The 20,242-nt window shown below is 61.9% G+C and overlaps 2 protein-coding genes across 4 annotated transcripts in view; both read left to right on the top strand.

The window, feature by feature from the left end:
- SRCAP (Snf2 related CREBBP activator protein) overlaps nt 1-16,483 on the top strand; it is a 34,289-nt gene extending 17,806 nt beyond the window's left edge. For 2 of the 3 annotated variants that reach the window (XM_090054567.1, XM_090054566.1), the window contains exons 18-34: nt 194-380; nt 1,084-1,253; nt 1,555-1,901; nt 2,679-2,963; nt 3,579-3,743; nt 4,163-4,393; nt 4,561-4,887; nt 5,680-5,912; nt 6,178-6,515; nt 7,101-7,303; nt 7,965-8,134; nt 8,325-8,521; nt 10,066-10,180; nt 10,563-10,691; nt 12,041-12,223; nt 12,689-12,772; nt 13,378-16,483. In XM_090054567.1, coding sequence (XP_089910693.1) covers nt 194-380; nt 1,084-1,253; nt 1,555-1,901; nt 2,679-2,963; nt 3,579-3,743; nt 4,163-4,393; nt 4,561-4,887; nt 5,680-5,912; nt 6,178-6,515; nt 7,101-7,303; nt 7,965-8,134; nt 8,325-8,521; nt 10,066-10,180; nt 10,563-10,691; nt 12,041-12,223; nt 12,689-12,772; nt 13,378-15,570 — 5,557 coding nt within the window. In that variant the 3' untranslated portion in view covers nt 15,571-16,483. The remainder of the gene's footprint in view (nt 1-193; nt 381-1,083; nt 1,254-1,554; nt 1,902-2,678; nt 2,964-3,578; nt 3,744-4,162; nt 4,394-4,560; nt 4,888-5,679; nt 5,913-6,177; nt 6,516-7,100; nt 7,304-7,964; nt 8,135-8,324; nt 8,522-10,065; nt 10,181-10,562; nt 10,692-12,040; nt 12,224-12,688; nt 12,773-13,377) is intronic. The other variant, XM_090054568.1, reaches the window with a different exon arrangement.
- A 1,576-nt stretch (nt 16,484-18,059) lies between these two features.
- On the top strand, nt 18,060-19,708 carry TMEM265 (transmembrane protein 265). Its single transcript, XM_090054832.1, has 3 exons — nt 18,060-18,312; nt 18,586-18,770; nt 18,850-19,708. The coding sequence occupies exons 1-3, from the start codon at nt 18,282-18,284 to the stop codon at nt 19,006-19,008; spliced, it is 375 nt and encodes a 124-aa protein (XP_089910958.1). The 5' UTR covers nt 18,060-18,281; the 3' UTR covers nt 19,009-19,708.
- The last annotated feature ends 534 nt before the right edge of the window (nt 19,709-20,242 follow it).

Below are 20,242 nucleotides of genomic sequence, written 5' to 3' on the forward strand. Positions count from 1 at the left end.
TACTCAGTTCCCACTGCCCACCCCAGAGCCAGCCACAGCTCAATTACACCTGGCCCTGGCACTCACCGCAGAACCGGCCACAGCTGTTGTATTTGGCCTCACCCCAGAGCCAGCTGCATCCAGGGGCCGGGCCTAGGGTAGCTCCTGGTTCTACAGCCAACCGGGCTCTCTGTCCCCCATCCCCCCTCCCCAGCACCAAGGAGACGCTGGCCACGGGGCACTTCATGAGCGTCATCAACATCCTGATGCAGCTGCGCAAGGTGTGCAACCACCCCAACCTCTTCGACCCACGGCCCATCCACTCCCCCTTCATCACCCAGGGCATCTGCTACACCACCGCCTCCCTCGTCCTCACTGCCCTTGACCACCACCCCTTCAAGGTAGGTACCCCTGGCGTCTTTCCACTCAGTTGCTGGCCGCAGTGTGGCTCCTCTTATTTGGGCCCTGATCCTGGCCTGCTTTGCGGGACACCAGCCAGGTTATGGGACCAGGAGGAAAGATCATGACGTTGTGATAGATAAGAGTTTGGGGCGGTTGAGAGCCTGAATACTTGGGTTCTCTGGCAGGAGAGTGGGGACTGGGGGTTGAGAGCAGGCAGGCTGGGTGCCCGGGCATCTCGGTTCCATAGGAGGGAGAGTGGGGCCTAAGGGTTGGAGTGTCTTGAGGGCTGGGTTCCCTGGGGTAGCACTGGACACTGGTGGGTGAGAGCTATTGGGAGTAGGTGGCAGGCTGCTTGCCCAGACTCCAGGGTACTCCAAGAGAGGAGTGGGGCCTGGAGAGTTAAGATCAGGTGGACCTGGGTTCTCCGGAGGGGATTGGAGCAGGGGGGTGGGAAACTGGATGCCAGGTTCCCTGGGAGGGTCGTGGCATCCTCTTACTGTTCTGTCTCTGATCTAGGAGTGGAGACAAGTCGGGTTTTCCCTCTTTAAGAGGGAGCACTACCCCCACAGGTGTCTATTATGTAGCAGTATACTCAGCCATTTGCTGGCTGCATCATAGCCATAAATTGGGGAGTAGACCTTTCCCATCTTGGGCAGGGGATGGAGGCAGGGGCTTCCACTGATTGGGCATTGCCCCCGGCAGCACGTGGACATGGGCATGTTTGACCTGATCAACATGGAGGGTCGGGTGTCACGCTACGAGACCGATACTTTCCTGCCCAAGTGGAAGGTGACGCGCAAGCTTATCGAGGAGATTGCTGAGTCCCCTGACCCCCCACCTCGGCCCAAACCTGTCAAGATGAAAGTCAACAGGTACCGGTGGCTCAGACACCTGGGTTTCCTGGCAGGGGAGCAGGGGCTGGAAGGGGTGAGAGCAGGGGGGCTGGGAGTCCAAATGCTTGACTTTTCCATGAGGGGAGTTGGGGCTGGAGGGTAAGAGCAGGGGGCCTGGAGCCTGGGCTCCTGGGTTCTCTGAGTGGGATGTGAGGGCTGGTTTGTGAGAGCTGGGGTGGGCTGGGAGCCTGGATGCCTGGGTTCCCCACCTCACGAAGTGGAGATCAAGGCTGACCCCAGCTTCCCGCCCCCCCCACCTCACTGGGCATCTCCCCCACAGGATGCTGCAGCCAGCGGCCAAGCCGGAGAACCGCACGGTGGTGCTAGTGAACAGCCCGCGACCCCCAGCCCCGCCACAGCGCCCCCTGCTGCCTGAAGGCATGGGTCCGCTGCCCATCACCACGCATCTGCCTCTACAACCCCTGGGCCCCATGCTGCCGGGGCCTGTGCAGCCACCCACCCTGCCCCACCCACTGTCTGTTGCTACCTCCCTGCCCCTTCCCCTCCCTGCAGGACCAGTGCTGCCCCCTGCCAGGCCCCCAGCACCCCCATTGGGGCCACCGCTGGGCCAGAACAGTGCTGCCATCACGGCCACCATGCTTCAGGCACCCACTCCTAATCCACAAGGTAAGGGGCAGGGGGCTCTGAGGGTTTTCCATCCATTTCCCCCTTCCTTGATGAAAGGAAACACCACTCCCTGGAGGCAATGGCCCTTGCCGGGGAGGGGCTGTGGGTGTCACACTCTTCCTCTTTGGGGAAATGGAAATTACCCCCTAGAGGACTCTGTCCCTTTAAGGGGTGGGCTATAATTTAGCAAGGGTGTCCTCGCCACACCCCCTCACCAAGGCTTCACCTCCCTCAAGCAGTCAGCCCCACCAGGGGGCAGTGCTATGGTTAGCTGGGTGGGGGGGTGGCCTCTTCCCTTCCCTCCTCCTCTTCCTTGTAAGCAGAGGAGTTAATGGGACAGGGGTGTGGCCTGTGGGTTCCCTGCCTCCATCCCTGGGGGTGCCCATTCTGGAGGCCCTCTCATCCACCTGGGGATCTTATGGCAGGGGTGTGGTTGTAGCTTTCTCACCCCTTTTCTTCCTTGGGATCCACCCCCCAGAGGCCTAGCCAGACCCTTAAAGGGGTGGGTCTATGCTTTGGGGGTGTGGTTTAGATTGGGGATGGGACTTCCAGGTTCCTTGCCTCCATCCCTGATTGGTGGAACTCAGATCAGGTTGGGGGAATGACCTGTGTTCTTCCTTCTCCCCCCCACCATAGAGTTTCTGCCAATCAGAGGAAGGGGTATGGCTAGTGTGGGGGCGGGGCTTGTCCATCTTTCTCCCAGTAGTGGCGGGATGCAGCCAAGGGTGGGAATGGCTGAGTGGAACAAGGAGCAGTTATGTGTCCTTTTCCCCACAGTGCTACCCACGCCGATGCCCGTGGCCACCCAGCTGGCACCTACGGCACCTCGGCCACCTGTGGCACCCACCCCCATGCCCAGTCCTGCCCTGAAGCCAGGCCCAGCCCCTGCCCCTGCCCCTGGGGTTCGGCTGGCAGGTGCCCCCCTGGGGCCTGGTGGCATCATGAAGCCCGTGACTGTGCAATCCAGTGCTGCTGCACTGCCTGCCTACAGCCTGGCTGCCACCGGACCTGTGCAGCCACCGCGTCTCCTGCTCTCCCCCGACATGCAGGCCCGTCTGCCCTGTGAGTACCCCACCCTGCCTGGACACCTGAGTTCCCACTTGACTCTGGGTGTGGGATGTCTGAATTCTGACCTGACTGGTAGGGGGGGCAGGCAGGCAGGCCATGCCTGAGTTCTGGCCTAATTTTTTGAGGGCTAGGCACCTGGGCTCTGGCCTGACCCAAGGGGGGTTGTGGGCCTGAACGCCTTGGTTCTGGCCTCACTGTGTGGAGGTCTGGAGGACATTAGGGACTTGGATACTTGGGTTCTGGCCTGATTCTTGGAGGGGGTTAGTGGGTAGGAGAGAGGTAAGGGCCAAGATACCTGGGTTCCTTCTTGCCTGTGGAGGAGCTGGGGACCGAAATGCCTGGATTCCTTCTCGTCTTGCAGCTTGGAGCAGGGAGAGCCTTGTCTGGGCACACCTGGGTTCTGCCCTGACTGATTAGGGGGCTTAGTAGCAGAAGGGGCAGGCAGGTTGGGTTCTGCTCTGCATGGTGGGGCTGGGAGTCCAAGAAAGTGGGCTGGGAACCAGGATACCTGGGTTCCATCAGGCAGCTATGGGAGGTGGCCGGGAGCCTGGATGCCTGGGTTCCTTCCCAGACTGACTGTCCCCCTCCCCCCCACCATTGTGCCCGCAGCCGGCGAGGTGGTAAGCATCGCGCAGCTGGCTTCGCTGGCCAGCCGGCCCCTGCAGAGCGCACCGGGCAGCAAGCCCCTTACTTTCCAGCTGCAGGGTAACAAGCTGACACTGACGGGCACCCAGGTGCGCCAGGTGGCTGTGGCCCAGCCCCGCCAGCTCCCAAGTAGGTAAAACCCCTGCCCGCCCAGCCCTTGCCCCTGGCCCTACCCCAGAGGCGGGTGCATGGTGCTGCGGGGGTTGTCCCCAGGCCAGACAGGGCTACAGTGGCTTGTGGAGGTCATCCCAGCTGCCATCTGCCTTTTGGTCAGGGCCTGGCAGGGTCCACATGTGGGTGGGGGGGCTCACAACCTGGGTCCTTGCCCAATTTTGGGAGGGGAGCAGGGGTTTGGTGGGTTAGAGCAGGCAAGGGATTGGGAACCTGGACACTTAGGTTGTTTGGGACTGGTGTGAATGGGCGAGAGCAAGGGGACGGGATGGAGAGCCTGGGCACCTGAGTTCTCTGGGAACTGTGTGGGATAGGTGGGTGAGAGCAGGAGCTTGGGAGCCCAGATGTCTGGGTTCTCATCCTGCTCTGGTTCTCAGGGTCGAGCCCCCTGTCTCCCGCAGGGAATGTGGTCCACCTGGTGTCAGCTGGGGGCCAGCACCACCTCATCAGCCAGCCGGCCCAGGTGGCTCTCATCCAGGCCATGGCCCAGCCAGGTGGGCAGGCCATGCCTGGGCACCCGCCCACTGCCATTCTGCCTGCCCCAGCCCCCGCCTCTGTCCCTCCTGCCACCTCCGCCGCTATCAGTGTCCCCATTGCCGCCACTCAAGGTGAGTGCCTCCACACCCGGGCACTTGGGTTCTCTGGGAGGGATTGGGGGCTGGTGGGTGAGTGTGGGGTTGGGTCTGAAAGCCCAGACACCTGGGTTCAATGTCTGGGTGTGACAGTGGACCTCGGAAGGCTTTCCTAACTGCTGTCTTGGTTCCCCCCACTGCAGTGCCCTCCTCCATGGTGAACAGCTCTGGCGTGGTGAAGATCGTGGTGCGCCAGGCCCCCCGAGATGGCCTGGCCCCTGCCCTGCAGCCCCCGACCCCATCGCCACCACGCCCACCTCCCACCTCTGTGCACCCCACTGCTGCTGCTGCGCCCCTGCCTGGCCTGCCTGCCACTCTGGTGGCCCCGCGAGCCCCACTGCCTGTGGCACCCACTCCTCCTTCCCGCCTGCCTGCTCCACCCCTGGTGCCCATGCGGGGCCCTGCCCCCCTCCAGGCCCTGGTGCGGCCTGTCATGCGGGTGGTGCCTGCCCCTGCAGTGGACCTGCCAGGTAAGTGCCATGCTTAGTATGACTTGCCATGACTCCACTGGTGGACATCAGGGCTTTTTTATGTGGGGTTTCTTGCCCTGGACTTTGTGTTTCTTATAGTAGGGCATGTTGGTCCCCATACATAACCCCCCACTCGGGGGTGCCAGGCCCCCACTATGTAGTTGTGATACCCTCCTTCCCTGCCCTTCCAAGAGGTGCCAGGGCCTGGTCTGTCTAACCCTTGCCTCATATGTCCCTATGACTGTGCACTAGGGGGCATCAGGCCACATGTCCCTATGATGCCCCCCCTTGCCCCACTAGTGGGTTCTAGGCCCCATATGTCCCCCTGACTGTTTCCCCCCCCCCCCAACTAAGGGGTGCCAGGGCCTGGTGTACCTTACATGGAGCCCTCCATTAGGGTCATTCCCCCCACATCCCAGCCTGCCTGTTACCATAATTACTCGTTCCTTTTGAATACATTATTCTTTGCTATTGGAAAGGAAACATGGGGAATAAGAGTAGCGAGGGGGGCCTGCAGAGACCTCATCCACAAGAACGTATCAGCCAGGAAGTGGGGGGGTGGGATCCCCATGGGTCTGGGTATTTGGGGATGTAGTCACAGTGGCTGTGTGAATTGCCCTGGCTCCCAGAACCGAAGGACAGCTGTATTTCTGGTATATAACACGCAGAGCTGTATTTCTGAGATATAGTATAGACACTTAATGATCTCTAGGTGCTTTGGGGTGCATGTTATACAGGGGGAAATGTGGCACCAGTACGTGAACATTCATGGCTTTGTGCTTCTCCCCATAGCTCCGATGCCAGTCCCCACAATGTCCCCTGCTCCAGTGGGGCCTCTGCCGGCGGCACCACCCCCCCTGCCAGCCCCCCGGCCCCTGCTCCCGGCATCGCCCAGCCCTGTACCCAAGGAGGAGCCGGAGATGCTGACGCTGCGCTCCAGCCCCCCCACACCTCCGCCTCCATCTGCTCCAGTCCCCCGGCCCCGTCGCCAGCCCCCACCTCCGCCCCGCTCGCCATTCTACCTGGTGAGAGCTTTTAGGGGGCAGGGGGAGCCTGGACACTTGGGTTCTTTAGGAGATGTTTGGGGCTGGTGGGGTGGAGCAGAGGGGTTAAGAGCCTGAACTTTGGGGTTCTCTGGTGGGGGGTGGGGGCAGGCTGGGAGCCCAGACACTTTGGTTCTGTAGGAGGGGTGTGGGGTATAGGGGGTAAGAGCTGGGTCCTGGGAGGCCTGGATTTCATGCTGATGTCCCTGTCTGGCTCCCTTCCCTTCCCTTCCCTTCCCTTCCGCAGGAGTCACTGGAAGAGAAACGCAAGCGGCAGAAGGAGGAGCGCCTGGCCCGGCTCTTCCGTCTCAACGAGCAGCACTGTGCCCTGGCACCCATGTATGGCACCGAAGTGCTTCGCCTCTGCAGTCTCTTCCCCCCCACACCCCACAACCCGGAGGATGAGGCAGAGCCCAAAGTCCCTGGAGGCAGGTGGCAGGGAGCCGGCTACGCCCACTGCTACATGGCCCAAATGCAGCGGGACCCCCAGCACCTGGCTGAGTACTGGCAGCAGGCGCCCGCCCTCAGCCGCGCCATCCTCACACCCCAGCAGAGGATCAAGCAACTCGAGGACATCATCGAACGGTGAGGGCCCCTTTCGGAGATCCCAGATGCCTGGCCTCCCAGCTCCCCTGCTTTCATTCTCCAGCCCATGTTCCTGTCCCACAGACCCCAGGTGTCCAAGCTACTAGTACTCACCTACACTGTACCAGAAGATCCCACTTCTTTCTGAGAGCTGGTAGAGAACCCAGGCATTTGGCTTCCATTCCTCTCATCTGCCTAGATGGAGAACTCAAGTGTCTGGGCTCTCAGCCCCAACTCCCCTGCAAGAGAACCCAGGTGTCCAGGCTTCCACGCCACCCTTCCCTCCCAGTGAACCCAGGCATTTGGATTCCCAGCCTTCATCTCCCTCCATCCCTCCCCCCCAGAGAACTCAGGTGTCTGGGCTCTAGACAAACACCACACCACCCTCCCAGAAGTGGGAGAGAACTCGGGCATCCAGGCTTCCTCACCTCCCCCTCCCACAAGAACCCAGGTGTCCAGACCTCTAACACCACATTTTGTCCTCCCAGAACTGGGAGAGAACCCAGGCATCCATGGTCTTACCCCTCTGCTCTCGCCCCTGGGTGGCTGCCCGCCCTGATGCCCCCTCCCTCTACACCCCGGCAGGTTCATCTTTGTGCTGCCACCTGTGGAGGTTCCACCTGTGGCCCTGCACACATCGCACCCGCCCCCTACACTGCGCCTACGGCACCAGGCCCTGGCGGCTGCCCTGCGCCGCGAGCTGTCACCACGAGCCCGGGCCCTGCACCGTGTTGTCTGCAACATGCGTACCCAATTCCCCGACCTGCGCCTCATCCAGTACGACTGTGGTATGTGGGCGGGGCTATTGGGGGATTGGGGTGTGGAGGTGAGGCCTGTCTCAGGAAGAGGGAAGTGTGATCTATGAAGGGGGGGGGGTAGGCCTGGATGGTGATGTGACCAATCATGAAATGGGCGGAGCCAGCAGGGTGGACCTATTGGGAAGGGGAGGAGGGGCCAGGAATTTGGGGGCAGAGCTGATCTGGTAGGGGGCAGGGCCAGGAAGGTGGGACTGAGGCCCTTGTGAAAGGGCAAGGGACCCAACAGATGGGGGTGTGGCCAATCTGGTGATGGGTGGACCTGGCAGATGGGGGCAGGGTCATTGAGTAGGGTGGAGCTGATCTGCCCTGGGAGGGACCAGGAAGTTGGTGGGAGGGGCAAGCCTGCTGGGGATTTGTGGCTAGTTTGTAATTGGGAGAAGCCAGGAGATTGGAAGGCAGGGTTTATCTGGCAGGGGAGGGGGGACCAGGGCTGATTGGGCAGGGGGTGGGACCAGTCCCACCCCTCCCCCTCTGCCTGCCCCTGCCCAGGATACAAGGGCAAGGGTGGGGGGATGTGTCCAGCCTGGCAGGTGGAGGGGAGGGGCCAGGAGTTCAGCCGTAGAGCCAAGCTGATGGAGGGCTAGAGACCTGGGAGGCCCTGCCCTCTGATGCTGGCCCTGCCCCCCTGCAGGGAAGCTGCAGACTCTGGACCTGCTGCTGCGGCAGCTGAAGGCAGAGGCGCACCGCGTGCTCATCTTCACGCAGATGACACGCATGCTGGATGTGCTGGAGCAGTTTCTCAACTACCACGGCCACATCTACCTGCGCCTGGATGGCAGCACCCGTGTGGAGCAGAGACAGGTGCCGCCGCCACCCCCACCCCCCCAGGACCCAGGTGTCTGGTTCCCCAGCTCCCCCTGCCCTTGGCCTCGATGTAATCCACTGTTCCCACTCCCCTCCTGGGGGAACCCAGGCATATCCCAGCTCCTCTTGCTCTCATTGCCCAGCCTGAGAGCCCAGGCATCAAGGCTGACGCGGGGTCCTCTGGCAGGCGCTGATGGAACGATTCAATGCAGACAAGCGCATCTTCTGCTTCATCTTGTCGACACGCAGCGGGGGGGTGGGTGTGAACCTGACAGGCGCCGACACTGTGGTCTTCTACGACAGCGACTGGAACCCCACCATGGATGCCCAGGCCCAAGACCGCTGCCACCGCATTGGCCAGACTCGTGACGTCCACATCTACAGGTGCCCCGGGACCCTACTAGCCCCCACTCCCCTTCAAGGGAGCCCAGGCATCCAGGCTCCCAGGCCCCCTGCTCATAACCCCTCTAACCCTTCATAGTTTCTAGGGTCAGAAGGGACCTGAACTGATCATCGAGTCCAACCCCCTGCCATGGCAGGAAAGAGTCCTGGGGTCAAATGACCCCAGCAACGTATTCATCTAGCTTCCTCTTAAAGGCCCCCAAGGTAGGAGCCAGCACCACTTCTCTTGGAAGTTGGTTCCAGATCCTAGCCGCCCTGACAGTGAAATAGCACCGCCTGATGATCTAGCCTGAATCTCCCCTCTGCCAGCTTGTGACTATTATTCCTAGTCACTCCTGGCAGTGCTTGGGGGAACAGGGACTCCCCCAGTGCCTGCTGGTCCCCTCTGTTTGTAACAGGCCACTAGATCCCCCCTCAGCCTTCTCTTATGGAGGCTGAACAGGTTCAGGTCCCATAGCCTCTCATAGGGCCTGCCCTGCTGCCCCCTGACCATGCGAGTGGCCTCCTCTGGACCCTCTCCATGTTATCCACATCCCTCTTGAAGTGCAGCGCCCAGAACCGGACGCAGTACTCCAGCTGTGGCCTGACCAGTGCCACATAGAGGGGGAGGGTCGCCTCCTTGGATCTGCTCAAGATGCATCTGTGTATGCATGACAAGGTGCGGTTGGCCTTCCTAACTGCATCCCCACGCTGCCGGCCCATGTTCATCCTGGCATCAATGATGACTCCAAGATCCTTTTCTGCTTCTGCACTGATGAGAAGGGAGTTTCCCAGCCTGTAGGTATGGTGCTGGTTCTTCCTCCCCAGGTGCATCACCTTGCACTTGTTGGTGTTGAATCCCATCCTATTCTCATCTGCCCATCTGTAATCTGTCTAGGTCCAATTGCAGCCTATTCCTCCCTTCTAGCGTACCCACATCCCCCCAACATGTTAGGGGGGGTGGGATCAACCTCCCAGCTTTGGCCCATGGGGTGGGGATGCCCAGCCTGCCAGATCCTGTTATCCTTCCACAGCTGGAAAGAACCCAGGTATCCAGGCTTCTAGTCCCTTCCCCCCCCTTGTAATCCACTTGGAAAGCCTGGATGCCTGGGTTCTCTCCCAGAGCTAGGAGGCCTCCCAACTCCAGGAGAGAACCCAGATGTCTGGGTTCCCAAGTCTCACTGCCCTAATCCACCAGCCTTCCAACCCTGTGGGAAGAACCCAGGAGTCCTTTCATATAACATGATACCCCGGTCCTGCTATCTGCCCCCTCAGCTCGGGGGTGGGGGTGAGGGAGGGAGTAGTGGTAGTACCTGGGAGAGGTCTGCCGTGCCCCATGTCCTGGTGCATAAATCTGTGTAGCCTTGACCTTGCCATTGAAGGAAACCACAACTTGGCCCCATGCTGTATGCTGGGTGTTGTAGTCTAGCCTGGATCCAGCTGCCTGCAGGTTTCTGCCCCCCGCCCCCTTGCAGAGCTCTGGTGGGTGTGACCTGCACCCCACACAGGTTTAACTCTCCCCCCGCCTGCTGTTACCCCACCCCTAGGCTGATCAGTGAGCGGACAGTGGAGGAGAACATCCTCAAGAAGGCCAATCAGAAGCGCATGCTGGGGGACATGGCCATCGAGGGGGGGAACTTCACCACGGCCTACTTCAAACAGGTGAGGTCCCTCACCTGGGCACCAGGCATCCAGGTGCCCAGCTCCCCTGCTCTCACCTCACCAACACCCATTCCTCCCAGAGAAGTCAGGCATCTGGGCTCCCAATCCTCTCAGTTCTCATCCGCCAGCCCCCACTCTTCTCTGAAAGAACCCAGGTGTCTGAGGTCCTGGCCTTTCCTGCTTTCATCTGCTATTCTCCTAGAGAATCCAAGCTCTCCGGCCTCCACCCCTCCCCCCCCCCAAAGAGCTCAGTTGTCTGGGCTCCTAGCCCTCCCTGCTCTCATGCCCCTCTTCCCTCCCATTGCTGGGGAAGAACCCAGGTGTTCTGAGTTTGCTTTACATCTCCCCCTCTGATTGGGTGCACCCGGCTGTCTGTCCTTAGCAAACAATCCGGGACCTGTTTGACATGCCATTGGATGAGCCAATCCGCAAGGACGGAGATGTGCCGGCCCCCGCACCTGAGGATGAGGATGATCCGGTAGCCACCAAACAGACACAGATCCTGGAGCAGGTGTGGGCCGGGTCGTGGGGGGCTGGTCTTTGGGGGGCCACTCTGTAGCCAGGCAGAGGGGGCTGTGTGACTGGGTCATGAGATTTGGGGGTGGTCTGTAGGTCCCAGTTGAGGGCCTAAGGGGTGGGAAGCTATTTGGGTTGGGGGGCCACTTAGTTTTGATGATCTGTTTAGGGCGGGGAGGGGGCTGACATGGTCTCTGCCCACAGAATCGGTGCTCATCACAGGGATGTGTGGGGATCAGATTGTGGCTCTGCCCCAGACCCTGGTCCCACCCCATCACTACCATTCCATTTGCCTGGTCAAGCACACCCTGCCCATGTGGGGGTCCCAGTCAGGTCTCCTTGGAGACCCTGCCTGCCCATGCCATCCAGAGGCATCCCCCACCCCCGCTATGGTGGGCACATGATAGATGGGCTGGGGTGCCTGGACAGCAGGGCTGGGGCTGGCAGTGGTGTCCACACTGGCAGTGGCACCCACAAGTTGTCGCCACCTGTCCCTGTGCGCTACAGTTCCCAGCATGCCCCGCAGCCGTACATGCATATATAGGGTGGGACTGGCCACATGCACTGTGGCCCAGGCTGCCCCTCATGCCAGAGCCTGGGCTGGGCTGAGGGACCCACTGCAGGCTGGACAGAACCTCATGGTGGGGAGATCCAGCCTTCAAGCCGTATTTTCCCCACCCCTGCTCTATGCAGAGGGTGGGGGTGTGCCATGTCCAGGGTGGGGTTGTGGCACAGAGGCAGGCAGGCTATGGGCCCAGGCCCAAGGGATGGGGGGGTGTGGGGCCAGGCTACAGAGACAGCTGAGGGGGCTGCAGGGGGAATGGGGGGGTGAGAATTGCGAGGCTGGGGCTAGCTGAGGCAGCCTGGGGTTGGCTGAATGGGGGCGGGGGGGAAGAGAGGCAGGGCACAGGGGGCCAGGCCACAACTTGGCAGAGGAGGGCACTGTACTGGGGTGGGGTACAAAAGGTATAGGGGCCAGACTGGTCCTAGTGCCCAGTAGAGTAGGAGAAATGGGTGTGCCCCAGGCTTGCTGGTGCCACACCCTGGGGACCACCCCCTGCCAGCCTGGCAAGTCCCAGTCAGTCCTGGTGTCCACTGCCGTCCCCTGGCCCCCACTCCCCTCCCAGAAAACCCAGGCATCTGGGGTCCTATTCAATTTCCAGCCTGGCACAGCTCCCTTGTTCTGCTGTCGTGTAGGCTGGCAGGCAGGAACAGTGCCTTGTGCCCAGGTGCCTGGGTTCTGTGTGGGCGGGTGGGAACCCAGATGCTGGGGTTCTGTGGTGGGGTGTGGGCTGGCCTGGACGCCAGGGTTCCTGCTAATGGGGCTGCACGTCCATGTGGCAGGCGCTGTGCAAGGCAGAAGACCCCGAGGACATCCGAGCAGCCACACAGGCCAAGGCGGAGCAGGTGGCCGAGCTGGCTGAGTTCAACGAGAACATCCCGCTGGATGCTGATGACCGGCCCCCACGCGATGATGATGAGGAGATGTCCAAGGCTGAGCAGGAAATAGCTGCCCTGGTTGAGCAGGTGCACCTTCGGACGCCTGGGTTCTGTGTGGGGGGTTGTATTTGTGTGTTTGTTCTGGATCCCTGGGTTGCAGGTGTGCATTGGTGGGGCCCAGATGCCAGTTCCTGTGTGAGGAAGGGTCCTTCCTTGACCACCTGGGTTGTGTGCTAGGGGGAGGGGCCCAGACATTTGGGCTCCATAGGGGTATCTGGAGCTCAAATGCCCTGAGGAGGACCCAGGCAGGGGGTGTGCATGTGTGTGTGCGCGTAGGGGGGAACACCCGGAAACCTGGGTTCTGCCTGTGTATGGGGCCCAGGTTCCTGGTTTCTACATGTGTTAAGGGACCCCAGATGCATTGATTTGGGGGTGGGGGAGAATGTCCTGGGTTCAGCATGCATGGGGTCTGGGGTCCCTCGCTCCTCCTGGAGCGGGCACGGGACCTGAGAGCCAGCCTGCTGGCTTACTGGTCCCTTCTCCCCTGGCTAGCTGACACCCATTGAGCGCTATGCCATGAACTTCCTGGAGGCCTCGCTGGAAGATGTCAGCCGCGAGGAGCTCAAGCAGGCCGAGGTGAGGCCCCACTCCCGCTGCCTCTCGCTTCCTGGACATGGCGCGGTGCCCATGGCTCCCTCTGTGCCCTGTGGCACCGCCCACTGGCCACACAGCACCAGTCTCCCAGGCTGTTGGGAGCCTCCGGCACCGGGCTCCCAACCTTTCATGGAGACCACATGGTGCCCTGGCTCTGCCTCCTCAGAGGTGCCTGCCCTCCTCCCCCACCTTGGGTCTTCTCTCTGAATTCATTTCCCTTCGTGCCCCACCTTCTTCCTTCACAGGCTCCGCCCCCCTGAACCCATGTGTCTCAGCATCACCCCCCTTTCTCTTTCTTGGCTCCACCTCCCATACCCATGTACTGTCCACCCAGTGCACCACCTTCTTGCCCTGGCTCTGCCCCACAGGCCCATCTACCCCAGATCGGTCTCTTAGCCCCTATCTACTTATCATGCCACCCTCTCCCTCAGCTGGCTCCACCCCCAGAAACATCTTTGTCCCATACCTAGGTCTTGGCTTTGCCTCCACACACACAGCTCTGCGCCATGGCTCTGCTGCCCCCCCAGGCCTAGCTCAACCCCCAATTGGTCTCCACTGACCCCAGCTTCTCTTCTCCCCCCCACCAGGAGCAGGTGGAGGCTGCCCGGAAGGACATAGACCAAGCCAAGGAGGAGGTGGTGTTCAAGCTGCCGGCCGATGAGGAGGCTGGGTGTCTGGGCGACGAGGTGGCTCATGCCAAGAAGACCAAGAAGGCTAAGACACCTGCACGGGCTGGCCCTGAGCGCACTGGCACCCGTGCCAGTGAGCGCCTGCGGGGCTCCCGCCTCTCCCATCGCGAGGCTGAGGACACTGCTGAGGCCCCCTCGCCCCGTGGTCCTGTTCTGCGGCCCACCCGCGGAGCCCGTCAGGAACCCGAGGAGGCAGCTGAGGACGACCTGCCCCTGGTGGCCCAGCACACGCGCAGTGCCGCCGTGCGCCGGGATGAGACCCGCCGGGCTACAGCCAGGGCCCCAGGGGTGGCTGACAGGCCCCCCCACCCACGTGCTGCTGCTGCTGCTGCTGCTGCTGCTGCTGCTGCTGCTGCTACTGTCACCATAATCCACCGGACAGAGGCACCTAGGCCAGACCTGCTAGGCAGTGGGGACAGGGCTGTACGTGCCACGCCGGCTGACAGAGCCCCCCGGCCAGCCCCCCCTAAACCAGATCCCCTGGGTGGTGGTGACCGGGTGCTGCGGCTACACCCACAGAGGACCGACAGCACTGGGGATAGGGGCCCCAAGCACCCGGAGCCTGAAAAGGAGGGCGTCCAGCCAGTCTCACCACAGCTCCTAGTGCCTGAGACGCCATTGCCCAGGGAGGATGTGGCCCCAAGCTGCCAGGTGCCAGAGGCTGCTCCTGAGCAGGCCAGCACGGAGCAGTGTCCTGTCTCAGAGACGCTGCTTGATGAAGCTCTGGGGGAGCCCCCAGAACCAGAGCCACTGGCTCCCAGTGTTGTGGCATCCCCTTGCCTGCTGGGTGAGCCTGAGGTCCAGCCAGTCCCCAGCCCCCCTGAGGCACCCACTGGCCCTGAGCACAACGGCCCCCAACCCTTGCCCCCACCTGCTGCTGCCATGGAGCTGCCAGTCCCTGCAGAGGAGCCACCAGGAGACCCGGCACCGGACACAGCAGCCACAGCCTCGTCCTCGGGCAGCCCATCGCCAGCCAAGACGCCCCCGCGGCGCCGCACCAGTGCCGATGTGGAAATTGGTCAGAACCATCGGGGCCAGGACGGGCCTGCTGCCAAGGTCCTGCGCAAGCTTCCAGGCCGCCTTGTCACGGTGGTGGAGGAGAAGGAGCTGGTTCGGCGCCGGCGCCGCTGCCACCGCAGCACCCCCATGGCCCCCTCCCAGCCTGAGCTGCCCACTGGTGCTGTGCTGAGCCCCAGCGGCAGCTCGGCCCACAGCATCTCAGAGCCCGAGCTGTCACCAGCCACCAAGGACCCACCACAGCTCCGTGACCTCCCTGCCCGGCGCCGCATCGAGCTGGAGACCCGTGGCAGTGCCCACCCCACCAAGCCTGAGGAGCCCACCCCACCACCCCCCAAGCGGAAACGTGGCCGCCCCCCCAAGAACCGCTCACCCGAGCAGGTGGGGAAGCCATCCCCTCCCACCCAGGACCCGGAGCCGGCGTTGCGGGGCAAGGGGAGCCGTGCAGTTTCACCCCGCACCAAGGCAGAGAGCAGTGAGGCAGAGTCGCCGCTGGAGAAGCGGCGCCGGGGGCGGCCCCCCAAAACCCCCATTGGCCCCCCAGAGTCACCCCCCAAGCGCAAGCGCGGCCGCCCCCCCAAAAACCCAGCCTCACCTCGGCCTGCCCCAGCCTCTGACCGCGACACCTCGGCCGAGAAGGAGTCGGCCGCCCCCAAGAGGCGCCGCAAGTCTCCCGGCGTTGCGGTTGCTGACACAGGAAGCTCTTCCTCCTCCGAGGATGGAGAGGGGGCCGTGGGGGTGGTGGTGCCTACAAGGGCACAAGCCCGGGCGGCATCGTCAGGAGACAGCAGCGCCTCAGAGGCCCCTGCCCGCTCTACCCGCCGCCGACCCGGCAGCCTAGTGCCACCCCTGGAGCTGGAGCACCCACGGCGCCGCCCGCCCCCCCGCCCCTCAGAGGACGACGATGGCGACTCGGAGTCCTCAGAGCCCAGCGGGGATGAGCGGCCACGGGCCAAGTGTCGGCCCCGGCGCCGCCGGCCTCCGCCTCGGCGCCCACCCCATGCCGACCGTGTGCTCCGCAGCGCCCGCCCTGCGCCGGCCCCCGGCACCAGAGGCCGCAAGCCCAAGACGTGACCCGCTCCAGGAACGGACTACGTGACCACTACTTGAAGGGCCGGGGACGAGTCGCCTCTCCCGGCCTCTCCTCACTCCTCTATGGACAGCTCTGGGCACAGGGGGCTGGGCTGTAGCGCCTCCTGGTTCTTTGGGTTATTTTTTACTCCCTAATACTTCTGGCTGGGGCAAAAAAAAACCCCTGCCTTGATTTCTACCCCCCCGCCTTGATTTCTACCCCCTCTCCCTTTTTAACTCCATCTGGGTTTTTAAAACATGGCGACCAAATTTGCAGGACCCCCTCCCTGGCTCCCCACTACCCCTACCCCATGTTTTCTCCAGCCCCGGAGCCCAGCGGGTGGTGGCAGTGCTGCCATGAGGGGCCGGGGGCACACTAGGACATGGCACAGGGATGTGGGCCTCTCTCTTCTCCTCTTACACGCACATACTTCCAGGTGCCCGGGGGATGCACACACTAGATTTCCAGGGTGCGTATCTATTTGTACGCTTACCTTGGGGTCTGGGCCACATACATACGCATCTATGTGTCCAGGGGGCGCACGCACACCCACACGCACTCATGCATATGGAGTTCCAGGGTCTGTTCACACACTTACCTTTGGGGTCTGGGTCTTGTACACACATCTAGGGGTCTAGGGTGCGTGTATATGCATGCACACTTACCTAGAGGTCTGAGACTCATTCTCTCTCTCACTCACACGCATGCACGCATACCCCTGGGGAGCTAAGCCACATGCAGTTGAGGTGTCTTCAGGCATGTGGGAGACGGGTTCAAAGGATGGATAGACAGTTGTACACAGACACCCACACATGATACACGTGTGTCTGGGCTGGAAAGACCTATAAAATGTAAAGCATCTGAGACCTGGACCTCAGATCTAGGTCTCTGGGACACCCTACCCCACCCACCCCCTGAACCCAGGTGTACAGGAACTATGGGCACACACACCCTTCAATCCAGGTCCTTTAGACACACAAACATACCCCTGAATCCGGATGTCGGGGGTCCGCACACACAAACACCCTGCTGCCCCCAGTTGTCCAGGGTATCTACACATGCACCACACACCTCACTGAACCTGGGTGTCTGGGATGGACATGCACACACACACAACCAAGATGTTTGGGGAACACTCCTGGAAAGCCCCAACTTCTCAGAGACAGACACACCAGCCCCAGGCATCTGCCTGCTGACCCCCAGAGGACCCAGGTGACTGGGCCACACGTGCTGGAGGAGCCACCCTTTTTAACGATGGACGTTCTCAGCCCTTGGCTGGGCTACCCCCCCCCCTTTCGGTGTACAGCTCTCGATGTAAAATAGGTTCTTTTGAACATAATCTATGCAAAGGTTATTTTGTATAGGGGAGCACAGCTGGTCCCCCAACCCCCACCATGGGGGGGGGTCTCTGGGGGGCGGGGGGCCGTGTTCCCGCGGGGCTGTCTTTCCTACTGAAGCATGTTCAGAACTTGTACAGAGGTGCGATGTAATCTTTCTGCCGGATAATGCTATGAATAAAGTGTTCCAAAAAAAAAAACACCCCCAAAACTGCCGGTGGGTGAAGTTCGGCCAGCTCTGGGGATTCGGCCCAGCCCTTGTGGATAGAACATCAAGGCTGGATTTGCCGCCAGCTCTAGGGACGAGCAGCCACATCCAACACTGCCCTGGATGTAGCCCTCCCATGTGGCACTCCAAGGGCAGCCGCTACCACTGGCCCTGCCATATGAAGGTAATGGCTGTGTGTCACATAAGGGCACGCAGAGGAGATACACCACCTGATTATGTCATGGCTGGGAACTCCGGCAGCTTATGCTACTCCGCTACATGTCATATAAAGGTGTTTGGGGGGGTGGGTATCATGCCACCTGGTTATGCCATAGAGGGGCGCTTGGGTGGGTTGTACTACCCCCACATGCCTCAAGGAAATATGGAGGGGTTGTACCATCTGATTCTGTCATGAAAGAGCACTGAAGTGGCACATGCCATAGAAGGGCATTCAGGTGGGTCATACCACCCTCAGTGTACTGTATAAGTGCATTTGGTGGGGTTGTACCACCTAGCTGTACTATATGAGGGCATTTGGATGGGGTTGTACCAGTTGGCCATGCCACAAAAGGGCACTCAAGTGGATCATACCACCCCCACGTGCCATATAATGGCATATGGATGGGGGTTGTGCCACCTGGCTATGCTATTGAGGGGACACTCAGATGGGTTGTACTATCCCCCACATGCCATATGAGGGCATTTGTACAGGGTTGTACCACCCCCATGTGTTATACAAGGGTTGGAACCCCACAGCATGGATGCATGGGCATTTGGTGGGACTGTACCATCTGGCTGTGCCACATGGGGGGTATTTGGATAAGTTGTATCAACTGACTATGTCCTATAAGGGCACTTGGTGGAGTCATATCACCTGCCTGTACCATATAAGGGCGTGGAGGGGCGGGCTCAAGCTGACTCCTCAGCACAGGAATGCGCGAGGACCGGTTCCCAGTGGGGTGGGTGGGGGCCCCCCAGCCCTGTGCCCCACCCAGGCCAGGCTGGAGCCTTCGTGAACCTAGGAGTCCCAGCTCCCGGCCTCCCTGCTTCACCCCACAGCCCCTGCCCCCCTACCAGAGCACCCAGACATCCGGGCTCTCTGCCCTCTCCACCCTGGTGAGCCCACCTGCTCGGAGTCCGACCTGGGCAGCATCGAGGCAGGAGGGAGATGGCTGGGACATCCCCCCACAAGGGGCCAGGTGAGAGACCCTATCTCCTTCCCCTCCCCCTCCCACCAGGCAGGGACTGGAGGGGAGGGGGCTATGGGGATGCCCCCACCCACCCTAGGCACCACCCCAGGGCTCCCCTGGTGCCTTGTTCCACTTGGCCATTCCCCACTGGCTCCATCCCAGAGCTGGTCCCATCACAGCAGGTGATGGCTCTGATGCGGGCCAGGATGCAGCCCCCACCCCTACTCCCAGAGAGAACTCAGGCGTCCGCGTCCCCCGTTTCTCTGACTGTCTCCCCCGCAGCCGCCAGCCCCATGGGAGAGAGGGCTGAGAAGCCGCCCCCTGTTACAGAGACAACTGTGATGATGGAGGCGGGCCCCTCCCCACAGCCCACACCATGGCCCCATGCCCTGCGGGGCTTGGCCATGGCCAGCATCGTGTGTGGCTGCTCCTGCCTCGGTGCCCTGGCCCTGGCCTACGCCGTCAAGGTCAGGGGGACGGGGGGGGGGGGGGTGTCTCATGGGGGCGGGGGTGACCTGGGATCCAGCTGACTCCCCCTCTCCCCAGGCCAACGAGAAGCGCAAGGCGAAGGCCCCAGATGCAGCGCTGTGGGCCCAGCGCTCGCTCCGCTTCTCCCTGCTCAGCATCGGGCTGTGGGTCTTCCTGCTCCTCCTGCTGCCCCTGCTCGTCTACCTCATCTCCTACCTCCTTGCCCGCGTGGAGTGACCCCCACACCCACCACCACTGCCGCACCCAGCACTGGGATCCAGGAGTCAGTGAAGTCAACTGAGAAGGGGCCCCGGCTGCCCCACACCTCTCAAGACATGACGGCTGCCTGGATGACTGACTCTGGACTTGCAACAGGGCATGGATGACCATGGGGGTGGGGGAAGAGAGTGCAGGGGGGCCAGCTGGACCCCAGGGAATCATGGGAAGGTGGAAGGGCTTAATCTGAGGTCCAGCTGAACAGGTTTGTGTTGGAGAGGATGGCAGAGGCAGCCCCCGCCTGGGCCCAGAGCAGGCAATTGCTGATCCTAACCGCACACCTGACCAGAGACTTTACCCCCACTACCACCCCTAACTCCTCATTCCTGCCAAGACCTCTGACCCTATTCCATAACCTGCCTGTCACCCCATCGCCTACCACCATGCCTGCTCCCACCTGTGACCCCTGACCTCACTCCCTAACCCTGACCTCCTACCCCTGCCTTGCCCCTCCCCTACTTCCACCTCTAACACCTACCTCCACACCGAGCCCTCCCTCCAACCATGACCCCTGACCCTACCGCTGACCCCTTGCTCTAGCTTGACCCCGCCTGGCCCCGCTGCGACCTTGGCTGACCCCCCTCTTCGCCCCCACCCCGCCAGGCAGGAGGCGATGAGGCCTGGCCTGGCACCGCACAACAATAAAGCCCGCAGCCGTGGACTCCGTGTATGTGTGTGCTCAAGTCCACGCATGTCAGGTGCCTGGGACCCGCGGGGGGCGGGGTTTCTCTACCTGCTGCCCCATGCTTGGCGGTCCCAGGGTGGTGGTGGAGAGCCCCACTCCGCCCAGTCCCTCAACCCCCTTGACCTTTGACCCAAGGGGAATCCTTTGACACGTGACCTCGGCCATGGTCACGTGGCCTGTCCGGATGGGGAGAGGTCCCGGATAGGGTGGGCCACACGGTGGGATGCCCCGCGCCCCCCATAACACCACGTGACCAGTTTGTATCATCACACCGTTGTCCCCCTGAAGCCCCTTCTGATTGCCTCCCCCGCAACTAGCCCCTTTAAGGACCCCCCCCACTCCCCATTGGCTGGTACCCTCTCCGCTCCTGGTTGGTTCCGTCCCCAGCCCCGCCCACCCACGGGGACGGATTGGCTCCTGAGCCCGCCCGTCGCCCAGCAACCGGCCGCTGTCAATCACGCGTGGAGCCAGCTTCTCAATAGCTAAAACCCCACCCCTTTCCCTTCGGCT

The sequence above is a fragment of the Crocodylus siamensis genome, chromosome 6, assembly GCF_052110815.1.
Source record: "Crocodylus siamensis isolate JL-2025a chromosome 6, ASM5211081v1, whole genome shotgun sequence".
In the NCBI taxonomy this organism is placed as follows: Eukaryota; Metazoa; Chordata; order Crocodylia; family Crocodylidae; genus Crocodylus; species Crocodylus siamensis.

Excerpts from the sequence above, each read along its gene's own strand:
- TMEM265 (XM_090054832.1), top strand. The coding sequence starts at position 18,282 with ATGGCTGGGACATCCCCCCACAAGGGGCCAG. Across the intron at positions 18,313-18,585 it reads ATCCCCCCACAAGGGGCCAG|CCGCCAGCCCCATGGGAGAG; the intron begins GTGAGAGACCCT and ends TCTCCCCCGCAG. Across the intron at positions 18,771-18,849 it reads CCCTGGCCTACGCCGTCAAG|GCCAACGAGAAGCGCAAGGC; the intron begins GTCAGGGGGACG and ends CCCTCTCCCCAG.